This window comes from Strix uralensis, chromosome 11 (assembly GCF_047716275.1).
Source record: "Strix uralensis isolate ZFMK-TIS-50842 chromosome 11, bStrUra1, whole genome shotgun sequence".
Classification (NCBI taxonomy): domain Eukaryota; kingdom Metazoa; phylum Chordata; class Aves; order Strigiformes; family Strigidae; genus Strix; species Strix uralensis.
This window is the reverse complement of record NC_133982.1, coordinates 12,608,769-12,631,767: the sequence shown is the minus strand read 5'-3', so window position 1 is coordinate 12,631,767 and position 22,999 is coordinate 12,608,769. Positions and strand designations below refer to the sequence as shown.

The following is a 22,999-nucleotide window of genomic DNA, read 5'->3' as shown; positions in this document are numbered from 1 at the left end:
TAACGTACTGCCACGATAAAAAAGGACTGCTATGCTTAGAGAAGAGTTTCTGAATAAGCACCCGGAGCGGCTAAGGGACCTCTTCTCCCCGTTCTGTGAATGTGGGCGTGAGGATGGGGGATTCAATAAACTCTGTTGCAAAACTGTCCATCCAGACAACCGTTTGCTTTAAAATTATCAAATAATTATTTTCTAATTTCCCCGTGAGAAATCTGCTGATTGGATTGTTATGACCATTAAATCTTTGGGCAGAAATGTTATTTCTTCCTTTGTGGAGCTGCACCGTGTCAGCGCCGCTTGGTACAGAAGAGTTACTGAAACACCATCCTGGGGTTGCTCTGCCAACGAGGGACTGCCTGCGCACGGGGCCCTGCGGCGTCCCTCTGCCTTGGTGGTCATGGTGTGGGAGCTGAGCGATTTTTCCAGGAGGCAGTGAGTTTTAAACCTCCCTCTGGCATTGCAAAGTAGACTCATGGCAGAGGCCAGCAGAGCTGCTTCTCTGGGCCTGTCAGCTGTACAAGATGCCTCAAAATGAAGCTACGTGCAAGTTGCCTTGTTTAAGTGACCACTGCTCCATGCAGAGGAGCGGTGTGATTTACCCCCGCTGCTCTCTTCTGTAGCTGCTGTGAGAATGATACATGTCTCACAGTTGGTGCTTTCATCTGGTAGTTTGCAATGGAGATAATCGCCTGTCCTCATACTGAGAATAACCTGGAGTAGCAGAGAAAGATATTGTCTTCAGAGATAGACCCAAATCTACACAATGCTATTTAATCTTCTTAGGGACTGCAGGTATTAAACTGGATTGGCTATTCCTCCAGTAATATGTCCTTCACACCTGACCCTCTCTTGTATTAGAACTCTGCTAGCAGAGGCATCGTGAAAATGGGATCATTTTCATCTGCCTCTCTCTGCAACAGCATCTCCCATCTGGCTGTTAAGTATCAAAGAAGCTTCCAGCACTCCGCTCAACCCTCGGTACTCCTCTTTCTTTTGGACAGCATCTTTGGAAGGTAAGCTGTGGAGGTTCATTTGATTAGAAACAGATCTCTTATGACTGAGACAGTCCAACCAGGGAGAAAGGAGTTGATCAGGATTTGACCTGTAAGAGAACTGCTAAACTTACAAGACTAGAGAAACAAAGAGGCTGATGGTCAGGTATTGTGAAAGGCTGGCGAGCTCTTACAATTGATCCTAGATTTGGATATGTTTCTGCTTGCTAAAGATCTTTCAAGTAGGTCATTTTGGACAGAAGTAAACCCAGTGTTTGAATAGGAGCGCGTGCATACATCTTCTGTTCTCTCTGTGTCATTCTTTTTACTCTCTTATCTTTGTTAGGAAGGGTTATTTTCTAATAATGTGCATTTTGTTATACATATTATGCAGTTCTGCCATATACATGTTTATGTTATTCTTACATATGAAAAGCAAAGCTTATATCATCTATTTATCTAGGTACTCCCATGACCCTCTATTACTGTTGGCCCTAGTGATCCTCCCAACTATTTAAAAGAAGATAATAATGCCTGTCTTGCAAGAAATTTAGGCTGATTACTTCACTGGGTGTTATGCAAGAGGGTAAGTGTGTGCGAACTTGCATGAAGAGCTTATCTGAGAATGGCTTACAAAACTGTGATCACATCCAGCTCAAAAATAATGTAACATTCCCACTCTGGGGAAAAAAGAATCCATAAGGAGTGATATTCTAAGGTAAAACATTCAAGCAGTACTGAAGGGTAAATTTTGTCCAGCCTCAAATCACTCTACTCTCTCCATACTGTCACAGCTGCGGGCTCTGTCACTCTGGCATTTACAATTTCTCTCCCTTCCTAAAAGCTGTTCAAATAATTATGCAAGATATGCTAATTATCCCCTAATAAAAGGTATGATTACAATTCCACTTTGCCAGTTCTGATTTCTGCAGAAAGGCTTGAAAAGATGTAGTCATAGAAACAAATGAATGCTCAGCACCCTCAGTTTTACTAGAACCAAGTCTTCCTCATGCTCTTCTCAAACTGAAAGAAAAAAGCTCACCATTGCTTGGTGTGTGTTCTGTGGGAGTGCAAGGCTGGAGAACCATGGAGCAGCATAGCTGGGAACTGTCAAGCAGTTTTCATCTTCCTGATGAGGTTGCTTGGGTGAATAACTGGTCTGTGAGGAGGGAGGTTTTAACAGCATGATCTTGTCTTCAGAGCGTCACCTTTTCCAGCAGTTTAAAGTAGGTTTCTTGACAGAGCCATGTCCTTTCCTCCTGCAGAACACTGACCCAGTAATTAATATTACAGAATAACAGCTGGACTCAAGTGAAAACACAAGCCGTAATAACTCCTGGATATGGGCATAAGGTGGAATCAGAATTCAGCTCAGATTGGACTGTTTTGGCAGCTCCTCTCTATTAAGCCAAACCTTTGAATATTAATCAACATACCCTACAGTCATAAAAGAAAAAGACTGAAACCTGAATCTAGATCTGCCTGTACTCATATAAGTCTACTTCTTTTTATTGAAAAATAGAAAAGCAGTCATTGAAGTAATGTTACCCGAATGCTGGAAAGTTGCAGTACTTTATTTTTTACACCAGATTTTCTTTTGCAGGATTCTACACTTTGTGTCATGCAGTTTCACTACTGATGCTTAAGATCAACGAGAATCTCCAATGGTGGATATAAGTGTAAATTACTGATCAAGAGAAGTCTTCAGTGGCTTCTGGACACGGCTTGGATTTTTGAACCTTTAGGAAATGCATTTACCACGGAGAAGGCGGCTACAACGGAACCGAATCCTTTTCTTGCTTGCCATAGTGTTGGCCCTCTCTCTTTATCAGCTCCAGTTCAGCCCCTCTGCCCTTCCAGCACCACACACAGCACCCCAACCCACAGACCCTGTCAAAGTGACCTCCAGGGACCTCCCCAGCAACCAGACTGCTGTAACAAGCAATGTCACAGCAACACCCAAAATAAGGCACTGTGTGTATGTGGATCCTGAGCCAACTGTGCCCATCACTACATCAGTGGATACAACACCACAGCAAGAAAATGTCAGTGAAAGCTACCCAGGTGGAAAGCCACCATATGAGTCTAAAGGAGAATATCCCCAGGACCTATTCAGTGTGGAAGAACGCAGGCAAGGGTGGGTTGTACTTCACATCTTTGGCATGATATATGTATTTGTGGCCTTGGCCATAGTGTGTGATGAGTATTTTGTCCCTGCTTTGGGAGTGATCACAGAGAAGTTGCAGATCTCTGAAGATGTGGCTGGAGCCACCTTCATGGCAGCAGGTGGATCAGCACCAGAACTCTTCACCTCCCTCATAGGTGTCTTCATCTCGCACAGCAATGTGGGCATCGGTACCATTGTGGGCTCAGCAGTGTTTAATATCCTCTTTGTCATTGGCACCTGTGCCCTCTTCTCAAGGGAGATACTCCACCTGACATGGTGGCCCTTATTTAGAGACATCTCATTCTACATTGTAGACTTACTGATGCTCATCCTGTTTTTCCTAGACAGCGTCATTGATTGGTGGGAAAGCCTCCTTTTACTGACTGCCTATGCCACATATGTATTCACTATGAAACAGAACGTGTACCTAGAACAATGGGTGAAGCAGGAGATGAACAAGAGGCTAAATGCTGTGCAGGCAGCATCAGCAGAGGATATACAGAAGGTTGGTGTCCTTATTGTTCAGAGGGCAAGTTGGAAATAATTCATTCTAGCATAAACCACAAAGAAAAACTGCATCTCCTTCACAAAGTGCATATTCAAACAAAACCTCAGAATACAGGTACTGGTCAATAATTATGGTTATAAAATGAGGGAAATGCAATCTAGATAGTAGAGGTTCTAAGAAATTACAGAACACCACTAAAAGGGAGTTCTACTGTTGCAATTACTAAAGTTACCAGTTGTGGTTGCTTATCTACTTTCAAAGACTTGTGTGGGATTTTGCTTACTCAGTTATTGTAAAGGAGTTTAAAAAAAAAAACCCAAAACACTTTCAGGAACACATTCTTAGTCTGGGAACAAGATCGGACAATTCTGTTAAACAGGGGGAAAAAGGCTTCTGCTAAGAGGCTCTGTCTGGTTGCAGATGAGAGATGTTGGAGGAAATTCTCTTTTCCCTTTCTAAAGGTACGTGTGTTGCTGGGACGCTGGTGGTATCACGCTGGTGGTATCGCTTGTTACCCAATCTGCATCACAGAAGAGGATCTGGCAGCCTCTGGCAACCATTGTTACCTCTCCCAGTCAGCATTTGGCAACAAGATTGAAATGTCCAAATCCATTTCCATGCACTGGCCACGGCTGCGTGCACTCAGAGATGATTCTGTAAGCTGCTGGTGCTCAGACGGGGAGTTTTGTGTAACTACCTGTGCCAGATTTGAGACCAGGGCCCTTCACTCATTGTCTTTTGAAGGAAGAGTTGACTGCTTACACAAAGACAGTATCTGAAGGTGTCCCCAGTGCCAGTTACCCTTTCAGACTAGCAGATCTGGCCATGGTCTCTAGAACACTTGGGGCTTTGTCTTCCTGAGTGTGCCTGCCCACTTCTTCCTCCTCTGTCCCTCCCCAACTCTCCTGCTGCCTCTTTGTCCTCTTGACCTGTGCTACTGCCAACTGTTGAGCAGAGACCACTAGATTTCAAATTGTCCTCTGGCATTGGCATGCTTTACTGGTCAGATGTGTGTCACTGGCACTCAAGAATGCCTTGCCCTTTCTGATCTCAGCACTCCACATAATTTAAGGAAAGAAAGGAAGAGGGTTGAGGATAGATGAAGTGGTGCAGAATTGAGAAAGTGCTTTTCTTTCCTCCTCCTGGTCTGTCTTTCAGCCAGTGTTTGTGGCTGGGAGTCCTGAAAGCTCATGTGTTACATTCCAGTGTGATGCATGTGCAGGACACTGCAGCTATACACATACGTCACTGTGGACATCACCAGTCATTACGAATTGAATCCAACCCTTCAGACTGAAGGAAAAAAACCTGCACTTTAAGTTTACAGAGAACTCTCATTAGCGTACAGTAGCATGACAGGGAGCTGCTGGACCTAACCCTTGGGAAAAATAAATTACCTATTTGGAAAATAATGCTGATCACTGGAAAAAAATACCCCTTTGCACCTTCAGTCTGCCTCCGCTGGAAAATGAGTAAGGATACAGATGTTTGGGCATGAAGTCTGGGGCTGCCTATATCCCCAGGAATCAGATGGTAGCAGCCATTTGAGTCCACCTCCAGGTACCCGCATCCTCGCTGAGGAGCTGTAGGTGGAATCCTGTTTCTCTTGGAGGCCACATGGTTTTCAGGAGAGCACGTGTCTTCGGCTCTTTCAGTATCATCCACGCATAGTCATCTACAGATGACAGCTGTCCCACTTTCTCACAGACAGTAGCCTGAAGAGCTGTCATTAGATCCTGAAAAAGCAGGTGAAGCAGTAGTGGTGTTCAGTTGTTTTTGTTCTTGCTTGCTTGCAGAAAAGCAGTGAGACAGTTGCAGATGATGGAGCAAAGAAGCCAGCAGATGTGAGGAAGCTGCAGGTAGGTCTAAGCAACTTTAGGGGGATCTGAAGTCATTGCATTTTGAACCTCTCCCCGTGTCAGGGTGTGAATAAAAGCGTCAACTTCTGTGTCGAGAAACCTGGACCAAAGTCTACTCTGTGCAAAGAACCAGACATGCTTGACACAATATCCACAGCTTACTTAAGAGGACACCTGGCTGAGTTGTGTCCTCAAAGGAATTTTTATAAAAATTAAGAGACAGCTCAGGCTTCTCAAGTGGATTTGACTAGCAGAGTGCTATTCTTTCTATGCTTTAAACAGGCATAGAGAAATTCAGAGCATGACTTTTCTTACCTGGTTTCATGGCCAATTTTCCTCCTGGGCTCCCAAAGCAGAGGTTGGTAGGGTCTGTCCTTCCCCACAGCAATCACTGGAGAGCTCATGCCTCTGCTACTGGTTAAACTGCTGACCCTTTGTCTTCCCCGTTGCACGGAGAGGCCTAGCTGATGTAGTGGCTGCATACGTACGTAACGTAACAGATGTTAGCTTCCTCATATGGATGCTGCTAGTTCCTCTGTGCACTTAACCGACCTCTAGTAATTAATGTTCCGTCAAAAGCTCATTAGGACTCCGGTGTTGACTATATGAACAGAGCACCAGAGCTTTCGAGTTTTAAGTCAGGACACCTGATGTGACCTTGCCTTATAGCAGCACATAAATCTACACAGTTATTAACAAGTTTATGACTAAAAGCACTGCATGCTTTGATTATTAGAATTTATAATAACATTGTATTGATGCTGAGTCTGTGCGAGCCCATTGCATTTATCTAAGGGCAGGCTGGCCTGCTCTCTCAAGAGCATGTCTCTTGCTGTGAACGGTCGGTCCTCATGGCCATCCTGTGAACTTGAATGCAGAGGCTGTTTAAAATCCATGCTGAGGCTGCTCCTCGGGTTGGGGAGATCAGCCTCCACATAAATGCATCCCCAGGGCAGAGGCGAACCAGCGGTGGAGATGTTTTGAGGAGGAAACTGCTATTGACTGCTGCATTGTACCTTTCCATAGCCTGCATCTGCCTTACAGCGAGGCAGCAGCTCAGCCTCCCTGCACAACTCCCAAATGCGCAGCACCATCTTCCAACTCATGATCCACACCCTGGACCCCCTGGCAGACGGTGAGTGAATGCTCCTCGCCTGAGAGACTTGGGTTTGCAGCCCTGAGCACAGAGCAGTTTAACTGGGAATCTGGGGTGTTGGGGATCGGCGACTCATGAAATGCAGCTCTGAGTATCACAGATAATGTTAGGTGGGGGGAGCTCCGCAGCAGTGGGACATATCCCTTCCGATTGCATGGCTGGCAAGGACAAACTCGTCACATTTTGGCCCTGCCATATCTACTCTGCCTGCACCAAGCTGGTTACTGCTGCGGTGGCAGCTGCTGCTTGAGGGGGGATGAGGGCAGGTAGAGCCACTGCAAACAGTAGTGGTCACTGCAGTCCCCCATCTTCTGCTGTCTCTCTGACAGCAGGGGCAGCAAATGTGAGTTACAGGCTTCCTCCATCTCATAGCATGTCACACCTTCCTCCCTCCTCTTAGCTCAGACCTCACCCAGGCTTTGAACCAGCAGCATTCAGTGCTGACTACATTTTTGAGAAAGAGCTGCTCAACCTATATCAGCCCCATTTATAATGGGAAGATGAACACAGGGAGAGCTCATTACCTGTACACCTCCCCAGCTGTGCACACAGCCCCTCACAAAGGCATAAACCTAAAGAAGAAGAAAAAGAAGTTAAAACCCTTGAAGAACTGTCATTTTGACAGTGGTTAAAATCCCAGCTGAGATCTAAAACACACACTGTGTTCCAGTTGTGATGGTTAAGCCAATCTGTACTTGATTTAGATCAACACTGAGCTCCTCTAAAAGTCCACCTGCAACACTGCGGTATCATCACTGCCATGGTCAGCTGTACCCACAACACTTTGCAGGCAGTGGGCCAACTCCCCATGCCAAGGGCTGATCGGCTCAGGACTAAGAGACACCTTCTTTTAAACTGCCCAGGGTTCAGGGACACCACATCTCCAGCCAGACCCAGTGTCTTTGTACACAGGATTTTAATGTGCTGCTTTGTATCAACTTTAATACAGAGTGTGGAGGTTCATTTTCACAGAAATGGTGAAGCATGTTCAAAAAATACATCTTTTTAGATTTTCTTTCCCAGCTCAGCACACACTTCACCCCTCCACTGCCCTACTTGTTCTAAAGAGATTATCTGTTGTCCATTCGAAGAGAGATTGAAGCTAAGCAGATCAACACCTTTCGTGTCTATCACAGAGGTTACAAAAAGGACTCTCCAGATAAAAATCCCAGCTGCACAAACTGACCAAGGGAACAAAGGAGGTTTGATAAGGACAGCAAGACAGATAAGTGTCCACTTTGACAGATTTTAGTGAAGACATCCATCATGTTACAGTCACCTAACAAGAGCCAGACTCATCTAGGTTTGCTCTACTGCCCTTGCCTCCTGTCCCCCCAAAAGGTGCTATCAACAGCACAAGGATAGATCCAAAACCTTACAAGAGGACTTGCCATTGTCTTTAGGATCGGAAAGTGCCAGACCAGAGGGACTGCTTCCCCTCAGAGCCCCTCCAGCACCTCCTCATCCTTCCTGCACCTCTAAATATCTTTGTGCAGCATCTTCCCAGCCCAGGCCAACACACACTTCACTTTCTGGTGCAGACTGGTGCCCTGGTGAAGCCCTGGGACCTCAGCAGGAGCTGTGGGGGCCTGAGGTTGCCAGCCCAGGCCAAGAAGAGTGCTCCAGTGCTGCCCCAGCCAGTTCAGCCCAGAATACACTGCTGTTGTAAGCCACTGGTCTTGCTAGAGAGGCTGTTATTAAAACGGTTTGTGGATATTGAATAAACAGGACTAGTGGGACAGTTGGATCTTCTCTGAAAGACAACTTCCCCTCTCATTTCAGCTAGGCAGACTTTGAGTTAGTCTCTGTATGCGGCAGCCACTAGATGGGAGTGTGACCATATGTACTTAAGCAAGTCTAATACAACAGGGACCATGCGAGGATGGGCTACAGTCTCTCCAAAAGGTTATTTCTTAGACCCTTTACTAGAATAATGACACTGAGTTAAGGGCAAAACCTCTGCTCCAGGTACATGCCTCTTCCACTCAACACTGCTAGAACAGGAGACAGCTCCTTAGAGAAGATAATGATAAAGTTACTGGTATTACAACAGCACAGCACTCAAAATCAAGGACAACTGTCCCAGGTCCTGTGTATCTTGTAGGAGTCACTCCTTACCCTGATAAATTCATACCTAAAGAAAGGGAGTCTGGAGAAAGGGAATCATTTATGAATAGACTGAGAAACCTAAGTGCCTTGAGGACCTTGGCCAAAAAGATGGAAGTGACTTCCCCAGAATGACTCCAGAAAAGGATTTGAGCCCTCCAAGGCATATCAGGACTGCAAGCTCAGCCTTGTGTTAATGGCACTGCAGCCCTGTGGTACCCTCAGGACAGCTGGGTGCCTAGTGCCCACTGAGCACCAACAAAACCCCTCCCTTTGCAGTGTGTGCAGCACCGTCTGTACCAGGCACATTTCTGTAATTAGGTTGCAATATAAAAGAAGATCCAATTTATCTTTCTTCAGAGGTCCTTGTTCCTTCTTGCCAATGCCTGTAGCATCAGAACTTAGAGGCTGTGGTAAAGAATACTACAAAAGAAAAAGGTTGCCAACTATTGCTCAGCAGTTCCTAACTTAACCTACTGAAATTAGGATCTCTGTAAGATTTCCTTTTTTTTTTTTTCTTTTTTTTTTTCTGCAGTTGCATTTTATTTGGGCAGCACAGAAGTGGTTCCAGGGCAGCAAGGGTCCAAAATATGGAAAAACTGCCAGTACTAGGCCTCCAAAACCAACTTCGAGAGGAGGTCTTAGAAATATGGTAGAAGTCTGAAATACAAACTTTGTTTCACTGTTCCTAATGCAACACCCCTTGTGTGAAACAAAATTTCTCATTTGAACAGTGAATTAAGTTCGGAATGTTTGGTTTTTTCTTTTTGTATTAGGAAGGGATCATTACTTAAGTCTTTTTCCCTGTCTACAGGAGACTGGGTGTTTCACTTCAGAAGTTCTAACATTTACATTGCATCCTGAATTATACTTTTGATAGAAGCTTTTATTTTTGAAAGTGCTTTGTTCTTTTAAAATGAGGAATTTCTAGCAACTTTGGTCTTTTCTCCACTTTCTCTGAAAGTGTGTAGAAGAAGAGCATGAGATCTTTTAAAGATATCCGAGTTAGACACCAGAGGGAACTGTTGGGGAATTAAAGGAAGCAAGGATTTTGGAAAGACTGAGGAACCCTCTCTTTTCTGAACCCCCAGTTTTACCATTGGATTATTCTTTAAACTCTAGTCATACAGGGAAGAAGACAGAAGCCTGCTTTTACTTTTGAATGAAGAAAAAGACTCCAGGAGCAAGGTTGTATGCCCCAGTTGACAAGCTAATGATTTTAGAAATTAGACCAGAACAGAGCAGCAGGCAGTGTTGCAGGCTAGAGTTGAGCTAAGACGACTGAAGGCAGCTACACTTTCTCCTTGCTTCATCAGAATTCAGTCACTTGTTTTAAGAGAATCATGATACAAAGAAGCAAAAGGAATCATGAGATTTTTTTCCCTTCCACTTTTAGACAGCAGAATCTTCAAATCCTCCAGGTTTATGCCAAATTTTAAAGAAAAAAATCCTTCCTGCTGTTCATGTTGTAAGTTAGTCCTGTTAGATTAAATATTAGAGCCAAAGAATTAATTAAACATACGAGCCAAACTCAAGATAGAAGCTCAGCTGCCACCTTAAGTCCAGCCTGGATGCTGTCAATCCAAAGGATAGGAATCTTCCTGAAGAGCATCTCGGGGCTGCTGAACACAGACACGTCCTTTGTGACAGGCTCTCCAACCAGGGCACGGAGTCACCAGCACTGAGTGCCCCAGGGGACTGCAGTCCTGAGTGAGGATGGAGCCTGCAGTGCTGCTGAAACAGCCAGCACGCTGCCTGGCTCAGCTAATCCCCAGTGCTAGCAAGGACTGAGCGGACAGACATCCTTCCCCCCCATGCTGACCTGCAGATCTGGCCAGCTTAGATCCAGCTCTTCCTCCAATCTCAGTCCGTCCTGCATGAAGTGTGTGTCAGAGGAATTAACACCTTTTTAAATGAGGCTGATCTCATGAGAACTGGATAGTAGTCTGGACCTAATCTGTTTATCCTGACAGAGAGATGCTCACAGGCTCTCCTCGGGTCAGCACTCACAGCCTGCAGCCTAGGTGAGGGCAGGAAGCCAGGGGCTTGAATTTATATAATCTCTTTCAGGCTGAGCCTGACCGCCCTGACCCTGCTGACAGAAGCTTTTGCAACAGCTTCTGGGAAAAGCTGAACAGAAAGATGCATTGCCCACTGGTTAGAAGACACTGGAAGCAAAAGGACACCTCTTCGTTGCCCTGCACCGACGGGTATCCTTGTACTTAGCTTCAGCTGGGGCAGGGGGGAAAGGAAGCAAAGTGCTTCACAGCCCCTCTGGTAGGCTTCAGGATTGACAAGGAGCAGGGAAGGGTCAGGCTCTTTAGTCCCAGCCAGCCTCTCAGAGGAGAAGAGCTCATCCTTTCATCTCTGTCCAGCCATTCCAGTGCTCAGTGAAAATCCCAGTTGGGGAAAAATGTTTCTGTCAGACAATAACAGGAATCTCACCAGGACAGGACTCATCCCCGGAGGCCTTTAGCGTCTGAGCATGTCCCAGTTTTTGGACATATACCAGAGTCTACTGATTTTCACAAGGTTCAGCTCAGAACGGTAGATCCGCCTGCATGGCTCAGGGCCTCGGACCTGCAATTTCTATTAACTCAATATCATGGTGATGAATAAAATGGCAGCGCCCTGTCCTTGAGGCAGATGACAACAGCATGTTCTGGTTGCATAGTCAACAGTATAGTAGATTAAATCAGTGTAATAAAACTTTCAGAAGGAATTAATTTACAGCCCTGCACACAAGCCAAACGTAGCATGGCCAGTTTTTTGTGGCTACTGTCCATGTGCAAGCCCTGTGACCCTCAGCTTAGTCGTTGGGTAGGCAGCTCAACCGAGGACATAGATTAGAGGAAAATGAGGCTTTTCTTTGAGCCGATGACTTGCTCACTTTCAACGGGAGCAGGAATTAAGATATTTGAGCACAGCACCTAACTATGGAGACACACACACACAGTTTCACAGTTCACTGTAAAACAATAATAAAGCAGCTCAGCTGAGCAGAGCCTGGTTTACAGTGGAAGAAGCCCTCAGCAGCCCCAGAAATACAGTACTGGACACTGCACTGGTGAAGGTGATCTCTTGGGTAGCCTGGGCCTTGTTGAACCAGGAATTGAGATCAACTCCAGTAGAGTAGACACTTGTGTATACTTAGAGAAATCAATCGTTTTCCAGATAACTGGAACATAAAAGGTTTTTATTTTCCCTTGCCATCGGGTCACCAGGCTGCAAGCAGCACAGTAAAGCCTCTTCAACAGTCACACGGCAGAAGGAAGGTGTCATTTTTAGCTTGCCTGAAAAATATCAACAGTCCTTTGGGAGCAAAATAATATTGCATTGAAACAACTCCTCGGTTCTTTGTGCATTTGCTTCCTATGAAGTTCAGATATCTCCAAATTACTGACCTGGAAAGGATTTCTCTTCCCTCTTGATTATTTTCTAAATATTAAAGTATTGGTTACATGTCAGATTGTTGGCGTAATTGCCATAGTACTAAGCATTTAAATATAACAGCTATGATCAATGAGCAGCAGCCAAAACCCAGAGCCACAGCCAGAAGGACAGCTGACAAGTCAGTGTTATCTGCAGCCCATGCAAGAGGAAAGGGGCAAGAGAGTGTGCGTGTGTTGGGGGGAGGCAGGCAAAGGGAGGCTTTGCATAGCTGAGAGCTGCTGCTGAATGCATCCTTCTCATCCACAGCAAAATTTAAAGACAGGGTTGACATCCTGAGCAACATAGCCAAGGCCAAAGTAGAGACTCCGACTGGACAAGGAGCAAAACCAGAAGGTGAGTGCAAGAAGAGTCAGTGCTGTCTGCCTTGTTTTGCACTGCAATCCCTCACCTTCCCAGCACCCAACACCCAAGAGCTGGCAAAGAAACACTATGGTCTAACACAGCTTTTCTGATATCACTGGTCACAGAAGGCTGCTATAATAATGCAGCAGAAATTAATCAATCTACGCTACCAGTGGGCAATAAAAGCCATCCCCACAGGAGTGGTTAGCAAGAGCAACCACACAGAAAATGCTACAAGGATGCAGTGTAAATTGCCACCAGAAGGGTGGAAGAGGGGAAGTCAGGCCTTTACAGACAGCAGTTGGGTGCTGCTATGCTGCTGATCTTTGGCAGACCCTGCAAGGGAGATGGTTGTTGAAACAAAGTACCTTCATTTTAGCTTGGAAATTTGGCACACTTGCAGAAGAGCACAAAAGATTCCTCCAGAGAGAAAAGCCATGCTGAGTTTGTCTATATCAATTCTAAAGGTCTGTGCATGCTCCCTTTTAATAGTTTTTGTCTTTTCTACAACACCGCTGATACACAGGCTTTCTGAGCTGATCCAGAGGCAGCAGCTGGCCTGTGCTACAACACGGGTCTATGCTGTCAGCGAGGCTGGAAATTTTGAAAAACAAGCAAACCTTTGTGTGGAAGGTCCCACCTCCACAAGCACCCTGCTGCAGTACAGCAGTCGCCTGAGTACCTCACAGCCCTGGGCCTCACCTACGTGAATGAAACCAAACTTGAGAAAAATACTGTGTAAGAAGCAAGGAAATTCTCAGTGTGAGTTATCAACACCATGCTGACTTCACTGAACTGTGAATTTTCATGCCATGACATGTTCCACAAATGTTGGTCCATAGAGCTGTGGACATTTCAAAAGCATTATTGTTCTGTCTCCCACTCAGGGCTGAAAGTATCCCAGGTGAACTCTCTTCAGGCCTGGTTTCAGAAATCTCAAATGGCACTCACTGAAAATATACATTTCTGAAAATCTCCCCTCTAGACTTTCTCCCTCATGCATCTGTGAGGCACTGTACTGGATTGGCTGACCCAGTTCAGGATTAGATACCCTGTAACACCCCATCCAGGTGCAATTCATGGGATAACATGATCCTACTGACTTGACAGGCTTGACAATGTGGAGGGGATCCCTTAACCTCAACTGCAGCAGTCAGAAAAGGGCCCTTGCTGGGCCTGAGGGGAGCGCCAGGCACTCCCTCTCCCCCCTGCTCTGTGTTACCCGTATTTCTACACACCATTCTGTACAGAGGTTTCTGCATTCCTCTGGGCTAGGCAGGTTAACACAGGAACAGCACAGAGGACTTCAGTGTGAGGTTAATGGTGGGACTAGATGATCTTCAAGGTCTTTTCCAATCCAGATGATTCTGTGACATTGCAGTTACTTCCTTGTATGTGTCAGCACTTTCCTATTTGCATTTGAATACCTACCAAGTGATCAGGGATTAAAGTCTGGCAGCACATAACAGTCATTTCTCAGAAGCTTTAAAGAATATCAGTTCCCTGGAGAATGCCATGCTCTACTAGAAAAAAAAAAGGGGAAGGAAAGCTTTACATCCTTTCTGGCTTTTAATGACTTTAAGAATCCAGAATGAAACCAAGAAACACTCATCAGTTGGAGATCGGATAATTAGCATTTCCTTGTTGTTACGCAGGTGCCTCTTCCAGCAGTTTCAGACAGAAGGTCATAGGAGTGCCAAGGTATCATTCTTTGCCAGGTGGGCCAGATTCTGCCCAGTTTATACTAATCACAATCCACAGCAGACAGCGAGGACAAAGACAAAACCTAAGTAGTCAGACTGGGTTTAACATGAAATGCCACACACTTTTGTAAGATGCTCAAAGCTCCCTGCTGATCAAGGGGAAGGTGACCACCGGCTGCTAAAATGACTCAAACCACTATTCCTTCTTACCACTTCTAGGAGAAGAGGAAAAGACGACACCAAGCACCGTTCAGGTAACTCCTGCCAGTGACTCTGAACCCAGCAAAGACAAACAGAAGGCAGATGCGCCGCAAGATGAAAAGGTATTGAAATAAGTACCACAGGCAATAAGCGCGCAGGTCAGACTAAACTTCACATGTACTTTCCTTCTTCCCTCTCTAGAGCTTTTGGCATAGGACCCAACCCATTTCCTGTAACTGGCAACTATAAATAGACTTTGTGTGTAGTGATGAGTTATATCAAGTTGTTAGCTGAAACATCTCAGCTTACAAACACAAATCAGATCCAAAATATGACAACAACTGATACTGTGAAGTATTTTCTCCTCAAATGACTCTTCTGTGGTCAGAGGGGTACTCCAACATGAGGGAAGATATGAGTACCTGCCTGTCCTGTGTTCATCAGTACATGTTTCTGTTTTGTTTCCCAAATTCCTCCTTTCTACTGCTGTAATTTAGTTATTCTGATGAGGAAAGGTTTTCAAGAACAGACAGTAAATTGTTTCGTTTGTGTCAAAACACTGTCTAAAGGTTGGCTCTAGTTAACCGATACAAATTAGTTAACATAATACACAGGCACTGAGATAGGGTATATCTGGATTTTGTCCCACAATAGCAAGATGGAGTCTGTGGCTGCCCTCAGCCATGTTACAAATGTGACCTCTGCCAAGGCAAGGCCATGGTGAATAAATGCTGTGCAGCTCCTTGTTAGTGTGAAAACAGATTGGCTTTTTCTCTTTTTTCTGATCTACAGCCCCCTTCAGACAACGATGCCTCAGAAGATAGCAGCTCTGACAGTGAGGAAGACAGTGATGATGACAGCACAGATGATGATGATGATGATGATGAAAATGATGAGCCATTATCTCTTGAATGGCCTGAATCTAGGAAAAAACAAGCAATTTACCTTTTCCTCTTTCCCATTGTCTTCCCTCTCTGGAGCACTATGCCTGATGTTAGAAACCCGGTAAGAATCTATCTTCCTTCTGCTACTGGATTCATTAACTGAACTATAGATTTCCTCTCAGCAAGAGTCCCCAGTTCTATTTTTCCATGTCTAGAGTCTTTGCATACTTGAAGTGCTGTTAATGCTGCAGGGAGTGGGACAGGAGCCCCAGCTGCAGCAGAGCATAGTTCCAGAGACTTAATTTAATAAACCACAAAAGACAAGCAGCCACCGGTCATCTAATCAAGCTGAACAAAACTAAATACAATTAGAGAGACTAGGGTCCATGTTAAAGCAATTGATTGCAGCAAAGTGTTACAGGTGAATAATTTTCATTAGGGATTGTTAACATTCCTGAAACTTCTCCCTGTTTTTCTTTTCAAACTTGATTTTAACAGAACTCCAAAAAGTTCTTCGTGATCACATTTTTTGGATCCATCATGTGGATTGCTGTGTTCTCTTACCTCATGGTGTGGTGGGCTCACCAGGTGAGGCGTTTATTTTCTCTGCAAACAGGACCATTTCAGAATAGGTGGAGAGGGAGGGAACAGGGTCACTATGGCATTTTATCTGATGAATTACAGCTGCGGTCATCCATCAAAACAGTAGAAGCTTTGTTTTGTTAGAACCCGAAAGAGAATTTTCAATTTCATTCTTTTCAATTTGACAAAGACTCATTCTTTTTTGAGAGCTTCCAAGGGAATTTGTGCATCAGTGACAGGAAAAGTGCCATCAAGATTTATCTTAATACTGCCTTTCCATTGATGAATGCTTCTGTGCAGAACATAATTATCCCTTACCTAATTAAAATTCTAGGAAAATGCAGGTTCTGATTCTGGAAGCTGCTAAATGATCTCAACTCCCATTGCCTTAATGTTCACCTGGTATTCTGGGAAATACTACTTGCATCTTGTATTTAGTGATATATTGCACATTCACAGTCTAGTTGATCATGCCATAAATCCAAAGCCTGTCATTTCCCAAAGCTCTTGGACCATACAGAGCTGATGTTAAATCTGGAGAGGGGAAGGTAGGAGACAGCCAGAAGAGGTGAATGTAGGACAGAAGAGTTGCACTGTAACTGGCTTGACCTTGCTTAGTCTTGGCAACACTCCAATCAGACGCTCTACGCTACAAAGCAAATCCAAGATCAACAGACACTATGAAATTTAACTTTTTGTCCTATAAAGCAAAAAAATAGTACCACATTTAAGGGGATTTAGATTATTTTAACTCAAATGGCACAAAAGACTGCATAGAGCAATTAAATTGCACGTTCCAAAACTAACAGCCCTACCCAACTCTGTGTTCGTTAGGTCGGTGAAACAATTGGGATATCAGAGGAAATTATGGGGTTAACCATACTGGCAGCAGGAACATCAATCCCTGACCTCATCACCAGTGTCATCGTGGCACGGAAAGGCTTAGGTGACATGGCTGTCTCCAGTTCCGTAGGCAGCAATATCTTTGATATCACTGTTGGGTGAGTATTAGTTCAATGCTAATAGATGCCTTTCTTCTGGAATACAAAGCTAGCTGGTTTTATTCCAAAAATGGTCTTAATTAATTTCATTTTAGCTGTAATTAAATGAAGGGCAGCTGGGCAACCAGTCACTTTTTTTTTTTTTTAAACTTAACCCAGCCAGGAAAGACAGATTTTTATAACTTAGTTCATCATCTTCACCTAAGTCTGAATCAACAGAGAATTACTGATTTTTCAAGACAAAAATGCAAAAAAACCTTTGGCTAACATCAAAGATTTACAGACAGGATACTTATCTAGTTAGAGACAGTCAGATCCCATGCAATCAAGGCTCAGGATCAGTGTCTATCTTTCATCAATAAAGCATCAGGAGTTCTTCATTATAGCATGTCAAGACACTTAATTCATAGGTATTATCTTAAAAACCCTTTTAGATTCTGAGATTGCATAGTGATAGTGCAAGTATTATCCAATGCAATTTGACACGAACAACATCAATTTCAGATTTATGCCAAGTTATACTGATTGCAATCATGTGGTTTTTTCAGTAACAGTTTGGAAAAATTGCTTCGTTATGATGCAGAAAATGAACTGCCTTAAAACATTTATTTCAATTACTTTTCATTTACTTGCAGTTTGCCAGTTCCTTGGTTCCTTTTTTCTGTCTTCAACGGACTCAGCCCAGTTGCAGTCAGCAGCAATGGTCTGTTTTGTGCAATTGTTCTCCTTTTTCTCATGCTCCTATTTGTGATTATCTCAATCGCTGTATGTAAATGGAAAATGAACAAAATACTGGGGTTCACTATGTTTGCTCTTTACTTTGTGTTTTTGGTCATCAGTGTGATGTTAGAAGACAAGATAATATCCTGCCCAGTAACTGTATGACATCTGGACACCTCATGAGGTATATAAGCATGTATCAAAATCAAAAGGGGTTTAAGGTAGCAATTGTTCTACTGAAAAAAACAACCAGAACTATAACAAACTTACTGAGAATAAAATATCTTTAACATACTAAAAAAACAAACCTCATGTGGTATGTCAGTCTCTACTATTTTCCTTTAGGATCAGAAAAGATCAGATAACGATGTGACCAATATCAAACCACATGTTTAGGCATTCATGGAAAGGCTGATACGATATAGATGCGTGAAGTTTTCAGTTTGGCTGATCCCCTCAAGTTAATGGAGCTGATTTTCAGCACAGAATATTTACTCCTTATAGAAATATTTTCTGGAACACACTCTAAATTACTTAGTAAACTGCTCAAACCCACTGAAATCAATGAACTCCAGCAGGGTCAGACCTCTACGGCTTGCCTTTACAGAACTACTCTGCTTAAAATCATTGTGCGACACCCACTCTGTACCTCAGAAGCGACCTCCCTCACATCGCACGTAAGCAATGAGTACAGCGGTTCCCGAGGTCTGTGCTGCAGCTAGTTTGCCACGACCTCCCTATGCAGAGGTAGTTTCATCCTCTCAGTAAATGCCACAACAAAGCATCCGTAACTGGTGCTCCACATGTACCTCCAGGAAAGTGTACACAAACATGGGCTGTGCTTCCAAAAAAATGCTTTTTGCTGGCCCTGGGAAGCAAGAAGACTGGGAAATGTAATACTAAGGTTTTCGAGGAAAATGCAAAGCAGTAAGAGTTATTCCTGCATGCAGAAAAACACAGGATTTGAGAGTTACAGAGCAACCCTGAAAGCCATCCATATGACTCCTTTTAAATCTGTACCTGATCTTGCAATACAATCCCTAAAATTTATGGTAAGTGCCACCATACAAGTGTGATGTCATATGGATTGACATGTTACTGTAACAAGGCTAAACGGATCTGGGGTTAGAATAGCACAGCACCACTAATAAAAAATAAGACCAGGAATCAGAAACACTACAACAAAAAGTTGAACAGCTTGAGTTTTGTTTTTATCCTGACACTAATGTCTGAAATTTACAGATTATTGTATCCAGCACTAATTCTTGTTAGCACTGTCTTCTACAGAGCCACTATGAAAAAAATGCCACTGACATCAACTATCAACAAACCTGAAAGGTTTATTGTTAACAATGCCTCATGTGAGCAAACAATGTAGTTAAGAGTTGCAGACATTTCTGTCATTCTAATCCGTCTAATAAAACGTTATTGAAAATAACCAGAAAGATTTTAAGCTTTTTATTGACTCACTGTAAAACTTTTTGGATGAGACAGAAAAAAAAAACCTTAACATTGTGAACACTGACTTTGCATATTTTAAAGGAACTACAAACCAAAGCAAACATCCAACATACTGGTTTTTGGTAAATAAAATTTAAACATTACATATTTACAAATCTACAACCATTCATTTAAAAAGTGCTGCTTGCAGACTAACAAAGTACCATTTTTTCAATCCCAGTGAGATCATATCCAGAAATACCTCTATTATTACTATTTGCATCTCCCATTTGTTATACAAATATTTTACATGCAGGAATTTTCCCTTTCTTGGGGTACAAATCATTTAATTTGCCAGTGGAAGTCTAATTCATCAGGCTGCAACTGTACCAACAGCAAACCTTCTCAAAATGGGACACAGTTAGCAGTGTCATAGAAACAGCACAATTTCTATTCACATTTCAGTATTTCATCTCCAATAATTATTCCAGTGGAACCATAAGTAAAGCAAAATATATATTGCACTGCAAATGTAAAACCTTTGTTTAAGGTTTTTGACATAAGCATTATTTAGTACACAAAAGGAGAAAATTCAGTTCATACAAAATTTTAAATTGAAAATATGTCTCAAATACTTTATTTATCCATCTTTGCGATATTGGAAAATATACTCAAATTGCTTTTCTAATAAAGGACAGTGAGATCTGAAAACTGTTTCAACACTGAATTGTATGATGCTTAGAAATTATCCACCTCAGGACCTACATTTTGAACATTATGACTTGAATGAGGAAAATTTCCCACTTAAAGTATATCACTATTCCAACTATATTTTATTATAATATTTCTACAGTGGACTGACTTGCAACAGACTTTATAAACCAATTATTAAGTATGATGATTTCACCTGATGAACTACTACATGATATAGTAATTTAAAAGCACACCCAAATGAACATCAGCAATGCTTCAGGAGTGCCACTCTGAGGATGCAAGAACACAGTAAGATTATTTGTCTGAAGGATGCGCACACAATCCTTCTCATGGTACAGTATATACTCTTCTGAGAATACTGGCAGGACTGTTGATATTTGAATGAAGTGGCAAACTTGTTGGCTTTCTAAGTCTGAGGACAGTTGGAAGCACTTACAAGGGAGCTGGGACTAGAATGGAGAACGTGGGCCACGTATACAAGTGTTGCATCTATTCCTGTGCCCGCACACGCAGTTGCAGTGTCACGTCCTAGTAAGAGGTGGTTAGAGACCAGGCTCAGTTGCTTCCGCCAGACTAAAACAGGAAGCGTGAAGCTTGCTTCATAGCTCAGTACTCTTAACACACCGTGGCAGCTCTGGAAAAAGCACTTGCTCTCCTTCATGGCTTGAAGGTCTTATAAAACAGTGGCTGCCCCAAGTGGTAAATGCCACAGGGAACAGAACTGCAAAGAGCTAGGAATGCTACCGTATACACAGCACAGACATGGGTTTAAACACACAGCAACTACTGTTTGCAACGTTTAGCTGGTAAATACAGTGTACCTACTGCACAGAGCAGAGCATACATGCACACTAATTGGTACTTACAATGAGCATGTTGAAAAAAAATAACCTGGTGTTTTCACCATAGCTCAGAAGAATGAAGGGGGTGTGTATCCACCCTATGCTGATACACCGCTTACCTTGTACCTGGGTGAAAAAGGCAGCTGTATTTCATGCATGAGGACTACTTTACAAACCTGGCAGTACAAGAGAGCATCACAAATTGTTAAAATAAATTAAATGTGACAAATGTTGGTAAGTGTAGCATTGCTAGCTCCACCTCAGGGTGGGGGGATACTTTCAAAAAGGTCAGCTACATGATTAGCAGCAAATTAGAGAAGAGGTATTACCCAATGAAAGCTGTATCCAACAAGACTGCATCTTGCCATTATCACCAGCATATACCTGCAGCTCTATAAATTTTAAATCCTTTCTCTTTAGGGCAGCATCTTCTTACTACTTTACAGAGGTCTGGGAGGAGCTTACATAGAGCTTCATAGCAGCATTACTTCTCATTTAAGCCTCTAAGAGGCTGACTATTTCATTTAATAAAGTAAATGTGAGCTTTAAAGTTTATCTCCTTTCTGTCTAACTAAATATTGCTGTATTATTACACTTGCAAACTAAAGAGATTTTTAAAAATACCTGCTGGTAGGCAGACTGAAATATAAGGTCTAATGTAACAGCTGAATATTTAGAAGTATTACAACAGCAACAACTAAAAGAAATTAGAATTGGAAAACCAGTAAGATTACTTAAAATAAAGCTATTTGTTAAAGCATGGTTTGATTTGTTTAGGGTGTTTTATACAATTCAATGTCTGTTTTCCCACCTCCATACAAGACTTCTGTTATTTTCTCTGTAGCCTACCTTCTGGTGAGGAGTTGCTATGTGACTGAGAGCACAGAACATTTTTTTTAAATCTCTAGAACAAGAAAACACGAGTCAAAAGCCATGACTCCACCCACAAGGACTGACATAGTTTTTCTTCACAGAGAAAAAAAAAGTTGTTTTGCCTGTGAAATAGAGACCAAACATTCCAAGTACATTTAGCTATGCACAATATGCCCCAATAAGTTACATTCCCTATATATTCCCTGTAGCAAGTTTGCTGTATGTACTTTAGTTAAAAGCTTTGGATTAGCATTATGTACGTGTCATATTTAGTGTGTTTCAAACACATCCACCAAGACTCTGAACACTGCATGTTTATGAAGAATTCTTCGCAGGCCATCATTTGCTTTGTATTACATCTGTAATGAGGTCACATTAACAAATGCCAACAGCTGAGATGGACTAATTCTGTGACATAATCTGTAGGACTCTTCAATACACTTTCTCTTTACTGGGGAGTGGGGGGTGAAGAGAGCAGGAGAGGAAGAGAAGGAGATTTCTACAGAAGCGTTTTACAGAGACATCAGTGTGTTCATTAGTAGAGTTTTACAGAAGTTTACCATACCTTCCCCTTCTGATTGCTGTGGTAGCATGTTTTCCATGTGTGCATGAGAGAAATCCTGTATCTAGAGTACTGTCTAAGTGAAGGTTAACATTTTCTATTCTGCTTTAAAAACAAATCACTCTTCAAAAAGTAACTGGACGAGTTACTATAAATAGCAGTGTACTGCAAAAAAAATAAGCACTGTATTGCTTATGCAGCAAGTCCATTTAAAATTCACTCCAGTAATTTAAAAAAATTAAAAAAATATCAACTTACTATAAACAATTTAAAATATGTATAATACAACTTTGTATGCTCTTCATAACATCATGAATATTCTATGTAAACAATAGATTTTGAAGAATTTACTTCGCTCACATTAGTTTCAGTGCATTGTTTCTGTCCACCTGTTATTTAATTTTTTTTTAAGAAGGGAACCGTAATATGTTGTCCCAAGTTAAAGAACTGATTTTGTTTAGAATCTGCCTTTCCACACATTGATTTGCAGAAAGGACAAGGGACAGGGAAAAAATATTTGGCCCATTTTTCACTCTGTCCATTTCTACAACTGTAGATAGGCCTAATTTTTCCAAGGCCTTCTGCCATAGTACATTCGTACATACGTTCTTGAACACTGAAGACTGAGATGTTCCTTGTGACTGAAGTGGTTATTTTACACAGGTACACATCATAGATATCACCTCTTTATCTAGGTATATTTAAAGATATGGTTCTCCAAAAATCTTTCTGCATTCCATCACTCCAGTACTTGGTGGTCTATCACAATTATGAGTATTCTTCACTTGATTAGCTGTGAGACGATCATAGGCCATTTTGTACTCTCTGTCAAAAGCATCTGTAGAAATAGAAAAACAGCTTCTATAGATGGTGCTCAAAACCACAACCCAAATA

At 42.7% G+C, this 22,999-nt stretch overlaps 2 protein-coding genes across 9 annotated transcripts in view; one reads left to right on the top strand and one right to left on the bottom strand.

Moving 5' to 3' along the window:
• Positions 1-802: 802 nt before the first annotated feature.
• On the top strand, positions 803-19,119 carry SLC24A1 (solute carrier family 24 member 1). Its single transcript, XM_074881047.1, has 10 exons — positions 803-1,013; positions 2,596-3,664; positions 5,464-5,526; positions 6,553-6,661; positions 12,488-12,574; positions 14,506-14,609; positions 15,280-15,492; positions 15,870-15,959; positions 16,788-16,954; positions 17,590-19,119. Exons 2-10 carry the CDS (start codon positions 2,741-2,743, stop codon positions 17,837-17,839), a joined length of 2,007 nt encoding a protein of 668 aa, XP_074737148.1. The 5' UTR covers positions 803-1,013; positions 2,596-2,740; the 3' UTR covers positions 17,840-19,119.
• The window catches only part of DENND4A (DENN domain containing 4A), a 61,954-nt gene continuing 58,072 nt past the window's right edge, over positions 19,118-22,999 (bottom strand). For all 8 annotated transcript variants that reach the window (XM_074881040.1, XM_074881039.1, XM_074881038.1 and 5 more), the window contains one exon: positions 19,118-22,943. In XM_074881040.1, coding sequence (XP_074737141.1) covers positions 22,807-22,943 — 137 coding nt within the window. In that variant the 3' untranslated portion in view covers positions 19,118-22,806. The remainder of the gene's footprint in view (positions 22,944-22,999) is intronic.